Genomic DNA, 16,670 nt, shown 5'->3' on the forward strand with positions numbered 1-16,670 from the left:
TGGCAGGCCTACTCCTCGCTCATCTTTTCACTTGTCTTTGCGACTCTGCATTACAAGTACCAGATGACTGTGAACCAGGAGACCCTCCACAGGAGAGAAGCTTTTAGGTTAAAATAGGTAATGTGATTAATCTACGTTAATAGATAGACATAATGCTAACGCACTAAACTTTTTTAGGTAATGGCATGCGTTAACGTTGACAACCTTAGTTTAAACACAAACCAGGTTCAGATAATTGATGTTTTAGCACATGCCTTTTTAACAAGCTCTGTGGCACCACCTTAAGGCAAAAGTCTAAACTTCCCTTGCTCTCTCAGCCATTACCACTGCTCTGATTTGATGGCGTTTATATCATCAACAAGCATTACCGCGATTAGCCGGTAGACTACAGAGCTCTGTTGTAGGCCACAAGTCCACTGTATATATCATGTATTCCTATTGCCTAAAGCCCCTCACCCTGGGTAGAGTTAAGCTTGATGCTGTCCTTGTTAACTCCTGTCACTCCTCACTTCTCTGTGGCATCAGTGAGTCATCATAATGCAAAAATATTCCCTTGCTCTCTTTAATAAAGTACGTATTTGATATGTTTTCTAGTGTCAGTAAAATTCATTTTTCACCTTCAACATCCTAACAGACCTCATGGACTCTATCCAACATCCATGGAAAAATGTTAACATTACTACCACAACGTTGACAGAAATGAATGGTTCCCTAAACCTACCAGTGATTATTGCTCATGTACAATAAGTGAGTGCACACCACATAGCATGTGGAGTGGTTAGTGCTGATTTGTGCTGTTCAGCATCTAGAAGGAAGTAGCTTGTGTTGTCATTCTTAATATTAATCCCTCAAGTTATTAACACAGCTTCTTATGTTGGCTGCAGCATTGCCCCATGGTGTGGTCCTGTTTGAACAAACTACAGTTAGTCCAACATAAGGCAGCGGGTCTCATTTTGAACTTGGCCAGATACAGATGTTCATCAGGTTGACATCGCCTTTCTTTGTTCTTTTGTTTTTTTTTTTTTTTTTGAACATTCTTTATTTAAGAATATTTTTAATCCAACATATGTACGCATGTGTGCATATACATATACATACATACACACACACATTCAAGTACACAGTAAAACTGAAAAAAAAAAAAAAAACCAAACAAACAAACAAAAGCCCAGCAAACATTTAAATCCATTTCAGCAATTGACCAATTGACATTCTTGAAAGGGGACCACATGGGCTCACCAAAAAGGGTGGCGCACATATCCAATGTCTTCCATCAGAAGAGAAACATGCAAAGGGGACCGACAGCTTTTTATAACCCATAGCATCTTTATCTGTGTGGCCATCCAAAGTGGGAAATAGCCGGAGTCCATACACTCAGAAAAATGTCCATTTTTACATGAAGTTTTGCTGTTATCCTTTCCATTACATACACATTCTTCAATCTCTCTTGCCATTGTTGAAGGGTGGGAGGTAAAGGCTTGAGCCATGACAGAGTTATCATTTTTCTTGCAACCAGTAGAAGGATCTGTAGTAACTGGACTTCCCTTTTCCCCAAATTTCCTCCTGGGGTCAAACCCAATATGTAATGCAGTGGGTTCAGTGGTAACGTGAACTTAAATATTTTTTGAATTTCTGTCTGAACCCCCTGCCAGAATGGAATCAATACTGGGCAGTCCCAATGTTCTTTTGTTTTTTAAGAATATTGGATCTAAAATACCAAATGTTTTGAATAATTAACTTTTTTAAGCCACACTTTACATACATGTAATACATAATTGCTGTTTCATCTTCTATGATGTGATAACAATACTAGATAATAGTCAGTTGAGAACATGGAACTTCTTCCTTCACTGTTTCTATGCAACACCTGCTTTATCTCCCTGATTAATTCATACAAAGTGTTAAATATAGATTTATTATTCTAACTTTATATAAAGAGTGTGTTACTGATTTTGTTTTTATGACGTGGACTCCAGATGGAGTAGCCATTGTCATGACGATGGCTGATGGGGATCCTAGTAAATAAACCAACTTCAGTATTTGGTTTCATGCTGTCATCCACTCCCCTCTGGCCTGTGATTACATCATTTGGATTCAGTTTTTCTCCTGCTTACTGCTCAGCTTTGCTCTGCTGTAATAAACACAAAGGGCTAAAGACAGGATCATCTGAGCTCCTCCTTTCTTCTTGATCTGTTGTATAGGTGCTTAGCGGCTGTCCTCACCCAGCAGCTCTATCAGGGACTGGATTAGCTCTGACTCAGCCTGCTCAACATCCTCACTGCTTTAATGCCTGCAGGGGAATTTGCATATGGAAATGCAGGGTTTTCCCCAGGAAACCTGCTGAGCCCGGTGTTGGGGGCACTGTGGCAGCCCACCAGCTCCTCACCATGGTTTTGTGCTTAAAATTGTTACGTTAAAAACATTTGGAGGCACACGAGCCAGCATCATAACTTGGAAGTGATAGCGTCAGAGGTCAAGGGTCAGATACCGGATGTTGTATTTGGTGTGCAACCCCTCATTCCCAGTTTGATGCGTCAACTATAAACCTAGCTTACCTCATCTTTACTGTGACTGATGTATAAAACCCCCAAATTAAAATAAACCACGCTTAGCCTGGTAGAGGGGCAAGTAAAGCCTGGTGGCCCGCCAGGCTGATGATACACTGAGGGAAATGTATTATAGAAAATGTACTGTGAGGATTTCTGGCTTGATTTTAGAAATGCATCTCGTCAGGCTGGTCAGAAATATGGTTCCATTTCATCTTAGAATGAGGCGTGTGTGACTACTGAACAATGAAGGAGCCTCAACACTGAGTGAAGCAACACACACCTGCAGAGTTTTGGAAAAACCTGTTTTCATAACTCCAGTGTGTATCAAACACATTCTGTCCCACACTGTTCCAACAACAAGCTGTACATGTTCCACAACATAAGGTGGTGAATAATTGTGAAATGAAAAATTTATGTTTAGTCATGTGTTAGGAAGGTCCAGTCAAAGTTCAGGCCTAAAATCAATTGAAACCTCTACTCACAGCTTGGTTTCATGACTTAGGTTTAGCAAAAGAGAATGCACTTTGACTCTGTCCCATAACCTGGCAACAAAACCACCACCTCTTTCTTTCCAACGATGTTTTGTCAAAAAAATACAAATATTTTGGCAAAAATTGTCTTTTGGTGGAAATAAATTCAGACTTGCAATAAAAACTGCCACACGATACACTTCACAGAGAAGTGACTCAGTGGGGCTGAATACTAACACATGCCACACTTTTCAGATATTTATTTGTAGCAAACTCTCAAAACGCCCCTCGTTTTGCTTCTATGCCACAATCTGCAGCTCTTTGTTTGCCTGTCCAAAACATCCCAGTGCAGCAGATTAGAGCCGGACTGTGATAAAATGTGAAAGAGCTGAAGGGGTGTGAACATTTTGTGAAGTGGTGTACAAAAGTAAAAGTGCTACTTTTTACTTAAAATGTTTGTGTTTGAAACAATGTTAATGTTCTCGTTATATAATGACCCCAGGCTGCTCCACCTGCTGACTCATCGTTTTGTAGAAAATCTGCATCGATCCTGTTGGAGCGGTTTTAAAGTCAGCCGTTGTGACTCATCTTCAGCTTGTGGGGTGCCATTAATTGCTGAAATGTTCTCTCCCACTCAAACATTGTAAAGGCATCAATGTTCCATCATCAGCCTTTTGTTGTCCTGGTTTAGAAAAGGATTTATTGGCTGATTTTTGTTGATTTGTTTCTAATGCAGCGCTCTGAATTCACTGCATGTCCTTGTGTGTGTCTGCAGGAGAGGAGACGAGTGTGTTCAAATGTTCAGTTTCTCGTGACACAGAGTGCAGCCGCGTAGGGAAGCAGTCGTTCATCATCACTCTGGGCTGCAACAGCGTGCTGCTGCAGTTCTCCTCGCCCGCAGGTAATACCAGCACCATGAGACCATGCAGCTGGTGGGCTTCACCTGGCTGCAGACAAACATGATGTTGAATGAATGAGTTTGATAGGAAAGTTGCTGTTGAAGGTCAGGTTAGTCCTGGTGACGTCGGTGTTTGTGCTCTGCTGCAGACTTTCAGTCCTTTTATAACCTTCTGAAGAACTGCCGGGGGCATGCTGGTGAGCACTCCGTCTTCAGTGAAAGAACAGAGGAGTCCTCTGCTGTACAGTATTTCCAGGTGAGGAAAACAAATGCACCCCAGAAAGTATGAAGGTATGTTTGGTAAAACCTTTTTTTTTTATCCTGTTGGAGTATTTAGTGAACACTGTCCAGCCCCCACCTCCCCTTTACCTGCCTGACTATTTTTAGTTTTTGTCTCAGAATAGACCATCAGGACAAAGATGCTCTCTCCTTATTTCTCTACAGGACTTCTTTGTGCTCTTGAGAGATTTGAAATCTAGAATTATGTAATCTAACAAGCATATCTCATCTGTTCTCACCTTTAGGTCTTTAACTCGGTCACCATCGCTCATGGTTAAAGGGACAGTATCATGTCAAATTGACTTTTTTGACATGATGCCTGGCATGTTTCTCTTCAGAAACATGCCAGGCATTTTGCCTTGATTTTTTTCATGCATGTGTTAGATATCCCATGATCTCCAAGGCAACCATTTATCTGTTCAAAACAGTTGGGTGGATCTAGCTCCACCTTCAAGACGCATCTGCTCCTCAGACCTGCAGCTTCCAAGTTTGTGAGCTTCTGGCTCAGAGAGCAGCCCATCTCCCAAAACTCCCAGTCAGCTCCTTCAGACTAGCCAGCAGCAATTGGCAAACACTTGGTGGGATTGAGTATCTGCTGAGTTCATTATGAGCTACTTCTCAGTGAAATGCTAGTAAAAACATTAAAGGGTTAATAGAGGAGCCATGTTGTGAAGATTTCCTGAAGGTGGCGTTTCAGACAGAGCAGGAGTTTTAAAAGGATAGATACCAAATTTCAAGGTAGGAAATTACAAAGTCAAATTACTTTTAAGCCAATTTCATAGATACAGCATTTGTTTATGAACTGAAGTTACATAGTTACCTGATAGTGACATTTGACGGCACAAAGTGGCTGGGAAACCCAAAATACTGCCCCTTCAACTTTTTTCGCAGAAAACTCTTTCTCTTCAAGATTCTGCCATTGGTCTTTTCAAACTCATCTCAGAACTTCTGTACAGAACCGGGTCACCATTCTGTCACCGGGTCACATCCATTCTTTCTGTTCTCAACTCCCCTACCTGCACAGCAGTGTCAGCTTTCTGACAATCTCTCATCCCAGCATCAACCTTCTAGTGGCAGACATCTCCGGCTCCACAGAGAGGAAACCTCAGGCTCTTCTTTAAGGTTTTAGGTCTGAGTGTAGAAGGCTGGGTTTGTAAATTAGCCTGTGGCTAGAAAACCTTTGTACAAAACAACGGCTGCTTTGTTTTTAACTTGCAACATTGTTTAATGTGCTGTCCTTGATGGAATAAACTTGAATTGAATTTGTGTTTGCATGGAGCCAGTGAGCAGATGTTTTCTCACAGAACAGAAGGAACACTGCACTCTGGTGGCCAAACTCTGCTACGCCTCATCTTTATATATGTGTTTAAATGCTCTGCTCTGGTTCTCCTGGTTACCAGCATCACTTTCCAAAATAAAATCTCAGATTTTTGTCATGCCAAATCCCATTTTTGATTAAAAACTTAAAAAGAGATTACAAGTGACAAAAAATTTTTTCAAAAGATTTTCTTTTTTTCCCCCCCAAGTCTCCCCTCTTCTCAGTTGTCCTGAATTTGAAACTACAGAAACCCAACACGTTTATTGGTGGGAGAAAAAAAAAAAAAAAAAAGCAGACTTTCCAGAAATTCAATCATCATAATTAATTTAATCAATAACATTGATTTGTTACCCAGCTCTTATTTTCCTGTCTTTTTTGTCTTTGTTTTAGTTGGTTCAGTGACATGAAAGTAACTCCTCTGGTTATAGAGCCCTGCCAAAGTATTCATAGCCCTTAAACTTCTTATGTTTCCTCTTGGAAAGGCAGTTTTCACTTTGTAATTTTATTAGGAAGTGCAGTAATATCAGCTCAGATATAGAAAATGTTGACAGGACTAATATTCATGAACAGCTGAAATAAAACATTTGGCTAAAAGGGCAGTGTCAGCTTTACATCATGTTATAATGTTGTTTCCTCATCAAAAACACACCTTTAGTGTTGCCTTGATACTTTCATGTATATTGGAGAAGTCCTCTAATCTCCATGGCAACCATTTGCCTGTGCAAATGCCTGGGTGAACCTATCCCCGCCTTCGAGACACAGCTCCTCCTCAGAGCTCCAGTCTCCAGTCCAGAGCAGTTCTTGTCATACAGCATTTTGTAACAACTGATATAAAATGACACTATGTGCCTGGAAAACACAAACTGCCCCTTTAAAGAAAGCCTTACATGTTTCAAGGACACAGCGAACATGTGGAGGAAGAGGCGTGGATCTGATTGGCATACAGTTCAAAGACAGGGAGCAGGTCAGAGCTGGTGGCTGGAGGAAACCCGGTTGGAGTCTGAGCCTGGGTGGAGGACCAGCTGAAACTGAAGCAGTCTGTTCAGATGAAACCTTCAGGTTCTCTAAAACCGTTTCCTGTTTGGTGTTCCGGCAGTTCTATGGCTACCTCTCACAGCAACAGAACATGATGCAGGACTATGTCCGGACGGGAACCTACCAGCGGGCCATTCTGCAGAACCACACGGACTTCAAGGACAAGGTAACCTTGGCCCTGACTGAGCCGTCAGGTTCAGCTCTATGCAGCCGGCTCTTGGAAAGGGATAAAAATGAATAAATGAAACCCAAACAAGAAGCAAATTGTTTGTTCACCAGTTCCTCCTAAGAGCTCCTTAAAGTTTGCCTCCATACTTTCTTTGGTGTACAGAAACCAGCCACATCATCTGTGTAGAACTAATGCTTTGACTTGTGGCTCACCATGACCTTTAGTCTCCCTCCTGTTCTCCAGGTGGTTCTGGATGTGGGCTGCGGATCAGGAATCCTGTCGTTCTTTGCGGCCCAGGCTGGTGCCAGGAAGGTGTATGCAGTGGAGGCCAGCACCATGGCTCAGCATGCTGAGGTGCGTACCTGTCTGTAGGAACTGTGACTGCTACAGTGGTCTTCAGTCTTTTTTGCCTGTAGGAGTTGGTTCATCTTACTGTTGTAATGAATGTTATGACCAGTTTACAGTCAGAGCACAGCAGGCTGCATGAAGAGTCTCCTGATATTTTAAATGTCCCTTGATGCCACTCTGCACATTAAAACTACATCATGTAACAATAAAAAACATGTTTCTGACATATTTGTTCAAACTGTCACCATGTCATGACGGTATGACATGAGACAGATAATCTGTGAAAAGATGGATCTCTTCCACTTCCCTAAGCTACTACTGCCGTCTGAATAAATGCACTGATCAAAAACAACCAATCAGAGCCAGGAGGAGGGGCTTGTTGCTGTCAGTCATCCTCATGTAATCGCTGCTCACTGTGTTAATGGCGAAGAAAGAACTTACCGACTAACCTTAGCATTGACGACAGACTCTGTTGTGGTCACATAGCATGCTGTCATGACAAAGTGACAGTTTTAATAAATATGTAAAAAAAAAAAAAAAAAGTTTTTTTTTAAATAAAAATAACCATGGCTTCTCCTCAGTCCTGTGAACAGAGTCACTGGTTACTCACTATAAGAGGCCAAAAAAACTCATCAGCTCAATCAAGTCATTTCTACTTTTAAACAAAGCTTCAGTTGCATTCCTTGTCGAGGATTGTTTTTTTGCTTCCAGTCCTAAGGAGGTGCTGCCCTGCATGTTGGTGTCTCCCTTCTGCCACTTGAATAAGTGGGTGATTCACAGGCCTCTGCAGCCTTCATGCAGAGGAGGTCAAGCAGTCTTTTGGGTCAGGTGATTTGGAACAGTCACGTCTAAAAGAATCAGGGTTTTAGTCCCTGAGGACTGGAAATGAGACACTGCTCTAAAGGGAGTGGCTAGGGGTGCCATTAATTTAGCTGCTGGTGAATTTGTTAGGAACTAATGCTTAAAGCCAGATTTCTCCTCTGAATAAATGTCCATAAATTAAAGGTAGAATTGTTTTAAAATGTTCAGTGTGAGATTATGATGCAGCTTTTTGCACATATATAGGAGGGATGTCAATGAATGTGTCTGGCACTGTCTAATCTGATACGGTCAATGTTTTAGCCAGTTGAAAAAATGGTGGGACAAATGTGAATGTTTTAATTTGACCATGTTTTAAAGCTGCAGACTGGAGGGTCATCACAGACAGATGTGACCACACCAGCTCCTCTCTATATTCTGGTTCATCGTAGGTGGAAATGATCTTAGGGAACTTGTTGATGTCTCAGTGGGATACAGACTGAATAAATTAAAGATTCACCAAACCAATATTAATATCTGTATCAGTTACAATATTGAAAAAATTCCAAATTTGGTATTGGTGATGATGTGTCCGATCCATAAGAGCATATCTATCCAGTCTAGCTCTTATGTTTTGTGCTCTGAGCTACATCATGTTTTATTATTATTTATTGGCTGTTCTCCTAATTGCACTGACTGAACAAATAAAAGTTGTTGTTTTTCCATGTTTGGTCAAGATTGTGAAGCCGTTGGTGTGTTTAAGTGAGCTGTACTGGTGCAGTTATCAGATACATTTGTAATTTAGTATATTTAATATATATGTTTAAAAAGAGCTTTTTAGGTCATTCAATACTGTCGTTCTATATCCGCTTGGTATCGGCTGAAGTCTCAGATATCGGTATCAGAAGTGAAAAAAGTGGATTGGTGCATTCCTAGAATAAGCGGAACAAGCTACGTCAGGGGTGTCAAAGTCCAGTCCTCAAGTGCCGCTGTCCTGCTGTTTTTAGATGTGCCACGGGTACAAAACACTGGAATGAAAGGACTTAATTACCTTTTTCTTGTGTAGATAAGTTTTCCAGAGCCTTACTAATGACCTAATTATTCTATTCAGATGTGGCCCTCCACGACTGGAGTTTGACACCTGTGGGCTACATCATCGCTTTAAGTTCAGGTCTGGTTTGGTCCCATTTTCTGTTTGGGTTCGCTGTCCTTCTGCGGAGTACATCTAGAGGCAATCAGCAGCTACATGATGAACGTGTTTGCTAGTATCATGATGCTCTGCTCAGTGGAGCCCAGCCGTCCCGACTGATCCTCAGGGAGAGAACTATCTCCATGCTGCAGTGCTGCCTGTCATTATTCTACCTATCCTAAGCTCTGAGCTAACCAACTGCTTTCTGCCACAGTTCAATATTCCAAACACCGTCTCCTCATTCTAAGCTGATGCCTGATGCAGTTATGGTTATAACTGCATCACTGAGTTGCCCAGCATGGTTTCTGTGTCAGTAGTTTGTCTTGTTTCCATTTTACCTGCCAGACTCTAAAGGTCAAGTGAACCTGTGTTTCCAACTTTCTGACTGTTCTACTCTTTTGGACCATTTCTAACATCATGTAGGATTGATGCCTGCAACGTTTACTCACAGCCAGGTGAATCTGCTTCCCATTTCTCCTCCTTTAGCTCACTATTAGTGGATTACAAGGCATAGAATCTAATCTGCCAATACCAGTTTAACTGTAAATACAAAGAACTACTTTTTCTGCTTTCCACATGAGCTTCAAATTGAGCTCCAATAATGAAATGTTGGTAGTAAAATCAAAGCGATTTCTCAGCTTGTAGCGCTGTGTCTCTGCATTGCTGAACATCTACAGATCCATTAAAGCTCTCAGCGTTATGGTTCAGATGTCTTTATAAAGAACAGAAGACTGACAGCATGACTAAAGTCTTCAGCATTATATATTAGCACTTAGCTCAGGCATTACTAGCTGCAGACCTCAGTGTGAGTGTTCCCTGTAGAACCAGCCGAACCCTGACTAAAGAATTCTAAAGATTCCTAGTGTCTCCTAATCCATCATGTTCCCAGTCAGGCAGACCGCACTCTGCTGGAGGATAAAACAGCTCCTCCTTCCTGTTATCAGCTGCAGTAAGAGTCTGGATGAACAACTGCTTCCTGTCAGGAAGCTCCACATTCTGACTTCATACTGACACAGCAACAACTGAGCTATCTTCACTCAGCAACAGCGTCCACACAGAAGGCTGTTACAGTCAGCATGACTGTAATTAGTGATGCTTTGTTCACTGATCAGTTTTACTTCGATCAGCTGATCACCAGTCAGGACCGGTCAAATAGATAACTTTATAACTTTGCAACAAAACGATTATTTTAGTAATTGATCATGATATCGATTAATTGGATAAAAATATTGTCACACTCATCTATACCACTGAAATCTTTTTTAAATAAAATATTAGAAATACATTAACAAATAACTTAATATTGTTTTTAAATAATTTAAACAGAATTTCTTTAGTCGGTGCTTGATCATTTTTAGTCACGTTTGCAGCTAAATGGTAAAATTGTAAATGGACTGAACTTATCCAGCGCTTTTCCAATAATTTTGACCTCTCAAAGCTCTTTATGCTAGAGTCATGTTCATGCATTCACTCTCACAGACAGTCATTTATACACTGATACACAGATCGGTAGGCAGTTACTTGTAACTCTTTCTGCCAGACTGAACATCAGTACAGCACTGATCTCATCAGTTATGATTATAATCAACTGATTCATTGTTGGATAGAAAAAGGTTCCTGTAGAAGATTTTTTTGGGGGGGAATTGGAACCAGGTGAAGGTAAAACTACCACTTGAGGAGTTCTGAAGAGAAGAGAATTACAAAGAATGTTTTATCTTAAATGCAAAATGTACTGCGTTTTCCGCACTAAAAGGCGCACCGGATTATAAGGCGCATAGAATAGATGCTACAGTTAGGGTTGCCACCCGCCCCGTATTGAACCTATACGGGACGCAATTTGTTCCGTACTCTACAAATGTGGATGTGTAATAAAGAACAATAAAAAACTGGTCCCCGAGTACTTTATATAGTAAGCTGCCCCAGTCATTGTTTCACTCACGGTGTTGGTGTTGCATATTGTGCCCAACTGCTTTCTGGGTAACACAGACCAACCGACACGCTGCCGCCGCAACCTCTGTCTCTCTTCCCCCGACCCCCTGGCTTTAAATGTATAGGTCTCTTGGTAACCCTAGTCGAAGCACCCCGGATGAATATCTAAAGCCATTTTGTTGACATAAAAAATGTCAACAAAACAGTCTGACTCGGGTCGGCGAGGAGAGCCTTCCGCGACGGGGCCGGGGCGTGGCCGGACGATGGTCACCTTTCTCCGTTCGCGCACAGCATGTTCGTGGAGAACGTGGTGCTACATGACCTGCAGACGTCCTGATTATCAGGTCGGTAGGTAGATAGGTCAGTCAAACTTTATTAACAAACCAGCGTTCTGACAACTATCCCAGGATGCACCGCGCGCTTCTTCTACGGGCGAAAATAAAGTCGGTGGCTGCTTACCGTAGTTGCTAGACTTGTTGTGGCTCAATATTGGTACATATATAAGGCGCACCGGATTATAAGGCGCACTGTCGGCTTTTGAGGAAATTGAAGGTTTTTAGGTGCGCCTTATAGTGTGGAAAATACGGTATATATTTTTTTTTGTACAGTTTTGCAAGCAAATTGCCTGTTTTTTCTATTTTTATACTCCAGTTAACGATTAATCAGTTTCTAAATTAGCTGACAGTTACCAATAATCGTTTTAATCCAAGTCACACTGATTTATTGCTGCATCGCTGCACTTTTCTAACCTTTATGCACACCTGTTCCATTTAGAGTCCAGCCTGTGGAGCACTGCAGGATCAGTTCTTACCAGGCCGTGTTTCCCCTGCAGGTACTGGTGAACAGCAACCGCCTGAGTGAGCGGGTGGTAGTGATCCCCGGGAAGGTGGAGGAGGTGTCGCTGCCAGAGCAGGTGGACATCATCATCTCAGAACCGATGGGCTACATGCTGTTTAACGAGCGCATGCTGGAGAGCTACCTGCATGCCAAGAAGTTCCTCAAGCCCAACGGTGAGGAGGTCGGGGACTCTGGATGAAACGCACACTGTGACAGGTTCTGCACATGTGCAGCTGTATGGAAATCCCCTGTCTTTCTGACTTTCTGCTGCTGCTGATGCTGCTGTATGTTGTAGGTAAAATGTTTCCCACCATCGGAGACGTGCACCTGGCTCCCTTCACAGATGAACAGCTCTACATGGAGCAGTTCACCAAGGCCAACTTCTGGTGAGGATGAGCAAGATGCAATTCAAAGGACTTAGACACATTTGTAGAAGATTAGTTGCTTAACTAGAATATTTCTGAAGAAATTTAAACTGCCAAAGTGTACCTGTTGGTAGGAACCCAGCATTCTGATGCTAAAAATGAGCATCAATGCTAAAGTAAGCTACAACGTACTCAATAGCATGTTGAGTAACACAGAGTTACTCAATTGAATATGTTAAAATTGGTTATAAGCTAAAATTTGCCAAAATGTTAATGTTAACCTAAATGCTCAGTAGCATGTGGGGCATCACTAGCATGTTGTCTTACATTGACTTCCTCCACTCAGTATACTAAACATAGCTAATGCATAAAAAATAACTAAAGATGCTTGTTATAGGGAAAGGCTACAGTTAGAATGCTAGTGTCTGCTAGCAGTGCACTGCTAATGTTTGTGCTAATGTTAATGCACTGCCTTCTGATTTTTACTCAACACCAAATTAATTACATGTAATATTATTGTCTATAAAACTTAAACTCTTTTGAAATACTGCTTATCTGCTTAGACACAAGAAATTTACAGTTGTTAAATTTTACAAAAGTAAAAATCTGATGTTTACTTTGTAGCACTTGGTTACCAGAAAACGTGCTCATCTCTTAGCAACAGATTAACAACAAATATTATTGTTCAAAAAACATAAGATTTCTTCTGCTCTTTTTAAGTACTACGTATTTTACAGTATTTACTACTTAACAAGAATTGTGTAGTTGGTGTATTTTGCAGAAAAGCTAATGTTTTCTTTTGCCATTGGTAAATATAAAACAGACATTCAACAAGAGTAAAAATCTGATTTATACTTCGTTACCAGAAAAAAATGCTCATCTCCTAACACCAAATTAATAAGTAGTATTATTGTTTATTAAACATAAGTTCTTTTGAAACACTGCATATCTGCTTAGACACAAGAAATTTACAGTTGTTAAATTTTGCAAAAGTAAAAATCAGATGTTTACTTCGTGGCACTTCTTTACCAGAAAATGCACTCATCTCTTAGCAACAGTTTAACAACAAATATTGTTACTATTCAAAAAACATAAGCCTTTTAGCCTTATTTTAGCTTTACTTTAGCCTTGCTTTGCAAGTGAGAGGAATATTGAGGTTTTATTTTAACATTTTCAGTAAGCTTCATTTTAAAAGGCCGCACTAATCCCTTGAGTAACAGAAGTTGAGTTAAACCAGTCATATAATGCCCAAAACGGCAAATACCTGCTATGAAAATGTGAAGGCTTTTATTTTGTTGGGTATGTGTTGCTCTTATTTTGACAGTCCAAAGTGGTTGTCAGTTTAAGGGTATATGGAACTTACTTTCTTTGCTCTTCTTCCATCTTGTCTGTAATAAGTTTTCCTCTGTAGTTCTAACTTTAAGCTCTGGTCTTCTCTGTAGGAACTGAGCGTTCCACCATCTCTGTAGTTCTCTACATTTCTGCTCTCCTCAGTGTTCTATTTCTATGGTAATTAATCCTCTCTGAAGTCTGTCATGTGTGAGTGAGACACAGAGGGGCAGACAAAATTTTATCTCTGTTTTGAGTCTAAAGGCGTTTTCGCACTGCAGGGAACGGTACGGAACGGTTCCGACCGTGTTTGCATTACAACTTGCGACCAGTTCCACCCGGCCCCTTGGAACCACAAGAGCTGTGGTTCCAATCGGGCCGGCCAAGCGGTTCTGCTTAGAACCAGCAGCTGATTGGCCGCTGGTTGCTGGTTGACGTTTTGTTATACATGTATTGTGCATGAGCCGCATTATCGGTGAAGGGAAGCGGCAGTTATTTTGAGGTGTAGAATAGTAGGTGCCTGTCATGCAATGCATGGATTCCTTGCTTTGCAAGGCATTTCAATGCCTCCATGCTATGCATGGCAGGCCCCAATATTTGTCAACCTAAATAATTTTAGTCAGCATGTCTTTGCTTATAGAAAATCTTAAGGTGGAAACAAATGCAACAGTTGGATTATAGTTGCCATCAAATCAGGACACAATTCCTTATTTCCTCTTTTCACTCTGTCAGCATTTTTTAAGTGTCATCAGCAGCGTTTGCTGCTGTTCCACTCAATAGGAAGCCCAAGGCACTGCTGTGTGTCAGAGCCTGTGAGCACTTTTTACACACAATGCAGGTTATTCTACCAGTTCTGCTTCTTTTGTAGCTCCTTTTTCTGTTAGTTGAGACAAAAGGCAGATAAAACTTAAAACTATTCACACCTCTCGCAATACCAAGAAACATGAATTAAATCAACACAAATCAAATGTTTTGCTATATAAAGGATTCCTTTAAGTCCAAAACACAGTGAACAATATTAGTTGTTTATGAGCTCACTACACCAGCAGGAAATAGCTGTTTTGAATACTTTAGCCTTTAGCCACATTTAGCTACGCTGCTGTTAGCTTTACAAAAATGTGACATTTTATAATGTTTTAGGGCTGTATTGTGTAATTTAATGACAAGAAAGGGAAAGAAGTACCCATAATAGATAAACTCAACCGTACTGGACTAGCTGTGATTAAAACACTCATTGCAATTGAGTTCTAACAGCCTAAACTCTTGTTAGCTTTAGCTGCAGCACCTGCAACCTGCTCTGTTTGGAACAAGCTCTAAACTAGGGGTTATCTTATTGTTTATTATTGTGTTAAATTTCTTAAAATAATTTTGATTTCTCTTTTTCATGATAAATTCCAGTTGATATTTAGAACACCCCAAAACTGTCTGTATTGATTGTTAGTATTTTCTCCACTGTTTGTTCAATGAGAATATCAATCCATATTTGAAAATATGATTAAAAGCAGTTACACTGTAAGTCCTCTGACAGACACGCCTGCCTGCAGCTGAAGTTTAGTTATATAAATCAGACTTCTTTCTGTGACTGGAGTCCTAAAGAGGCAGATTACAGATGGTGTTTGTTTGTGAGGTTTTGATTGCTGTCATACAGTTGCATAACAAAGGAGTAATAAATCGTTCTTTACATCACTTAATGCCATCACAATAATACCACAAAATATTGTGATAAAACTTTAAGTCCACTCCTATTCTAAATATGGTAAAGATACACAATGAAAGCTCCTACATTGATCCTCCTATGCTACTATGTCCGCTCAGACACAACCTACTGTGAATACGGTTCTAGAGAACAGAGAAATGTGTCAAACAACATAGTTTTAGATGAAAGTCTTTGTTGGCTGTTGAAATGAGTAATCTCGTCCCCTCAGGTATCAGCCCTCATTCCACGGAGTTGACCTCTCTGCTCTGCGGGGAGCTGCAGTGGATGAGTACTTCCGCCAGCCCATTGTGGTGCGTAACTCACTGATTAACACAGAGTGCAGGTCTGGTTTGGTGGTTTGGAGGAAATGGCAGCAGAGCTTGGTGCTGGACTCTGTGTGAACTGGATCCTGTGATGTTGCCCCCTGCAGGACACGTTTGATATCCGCATCCTGATGGCCAAGTCAGTTAAATACACGGTGAACTTCTTGGAGGCCAAAGAGGAGGATCTCTACAGGTCTGTGAATGTGTTAGAGCTCTAGCCATCTAAGATGTTAACTCTGTGAGAGTTTGTTTTTAAGGCTGCATATGGTATTTGGTTTAAGGCATTTTTAAATATTGTTTTATTGTGGCTCATTGAAAACTTTGGTTATTATTTTGTTCTTATTTATTATGTGGTATGTCTTTAAGTTTTTAATTTCACAAAGAGATGACGAGACATAATTTTGATTCCTTGTGTGTCTGCTCCATCTGATGAGTTGACTGTAAAGTAGACTTTGAGACTGTGTTCTCTGTGCAGAGTGTCTGCTTACTGACTCTTGCTTTTCTCTCAGGATAGAGATTCCTTTCAAGTTCCACATGATGCACTCCGGCCTGGTACATGGCCTGGCCTTCTGGTTCGATGTGGCCTTCATGGGATCAGTGTAAGTCCTCTGACGGACACGCACCGCCTGCGGCTTGAACTGCATTCCAACAGCTTGTCTCTCGCCTGTCCCCCCCATGTAGGATGACCGTGTGGCTGTCCACAGCCCCCACAGAGCCCCTCACCCACTGGTACCAGGTGCGCTGCCTGCTGCAGTCGCCCCTTTTCGCTAAAGCTGGGGACACGCTGTCCGGCACGGCCATGCTGGTGGCCAACAAAAGGTAGCTTCATGTTGTATTCGCTCTGGTTTTAATCAAAATAGAATTAGACTCCAAAGTGTTCAGAGAGCACAAATCACACTCAAGTGGATTTGTCTTTCCTTTTTGTAACTTCACAACCACTGGGGGCCAGACGTTCAAGCAAAGCGATCATTGGATCAAACGGCCCGCTTCAACTAAACTGTAGATAATAGACAAAGATGTCTGCCAATCAGAATTCTAGCTCCCGTGTTCTTGACCAATGACTGTAAAACAGTTTGTAGAAAAGAAGTACATGCGTTTGGTTTGGCGGTTAAATCAAATGCAATATGAAAGAAGATGG

The 16,670-nt window shown here is 41.2% G+C and overlaps 1 protein-coding gene across 1 annotated transcript in view; it reads left to right on the forward strand.

The window, feature by feature from the left end:
• Positions 1–16,670, forward strand: part of carm1 (coactivator-associated arginine methyltransferase 1) — a 32,929-nt gene that overhangs the window by 8,224 nt on the left and 8,035 nt on the right. Inside the window, exons 2-11 of the mRNA XM_008415066.3 lie at positions 3,795–3,920; positions 4,067–4,173; positions 6,611–6,715; positions 6,962–7,072; positions 11,815–11,992; positions 12,115–12,205; positions 15,439–15,520; positions 15,640–15,725; positions 16,042–16,131; positions 16,214–16,351. Of these exons, the coding sequence (XP_008413288.2) occupies positions 3,795–3,920; positions 4,067–4,173; positions 6,611–6,715; positions 6,962–7,072; positions 11,815–11,992; positions 12,115–12,205; positions 15,439–15,520; positions 15,640–15,725; positions 16,042–16,131; positions 16,214–16,351 (1,114 nt within the window). The remainder of the gene's footprint in view (positions 1–3,794; positions 3,921–4,066; positions 4,174–6,610; positions 6,716–6,961; positions 7,073–11,814; positions 11,993–12,114; positions 12,206–15,438; positions 15,521–15,639; positions 15,726–16,041; positions 16,132–16,213; positions 16,352–16,670) is intronic.

This window comes from Poecilia reticulata, chromosome 8 (genome assembly GCF_904066995.2).
Source record: "Poecilia reticulata chromosome 8, P_reticulata-male-v2, whole genome shotgun sequence".
In the NCBI taxonomy this organism is placed as follows: domain Eukaryota; kingdom Metazoa; phylum Chordata; class Actinopteri; order Cyprinodontiformes; family Poeciliidae; genus Poecilia; species Poecilia reticulata.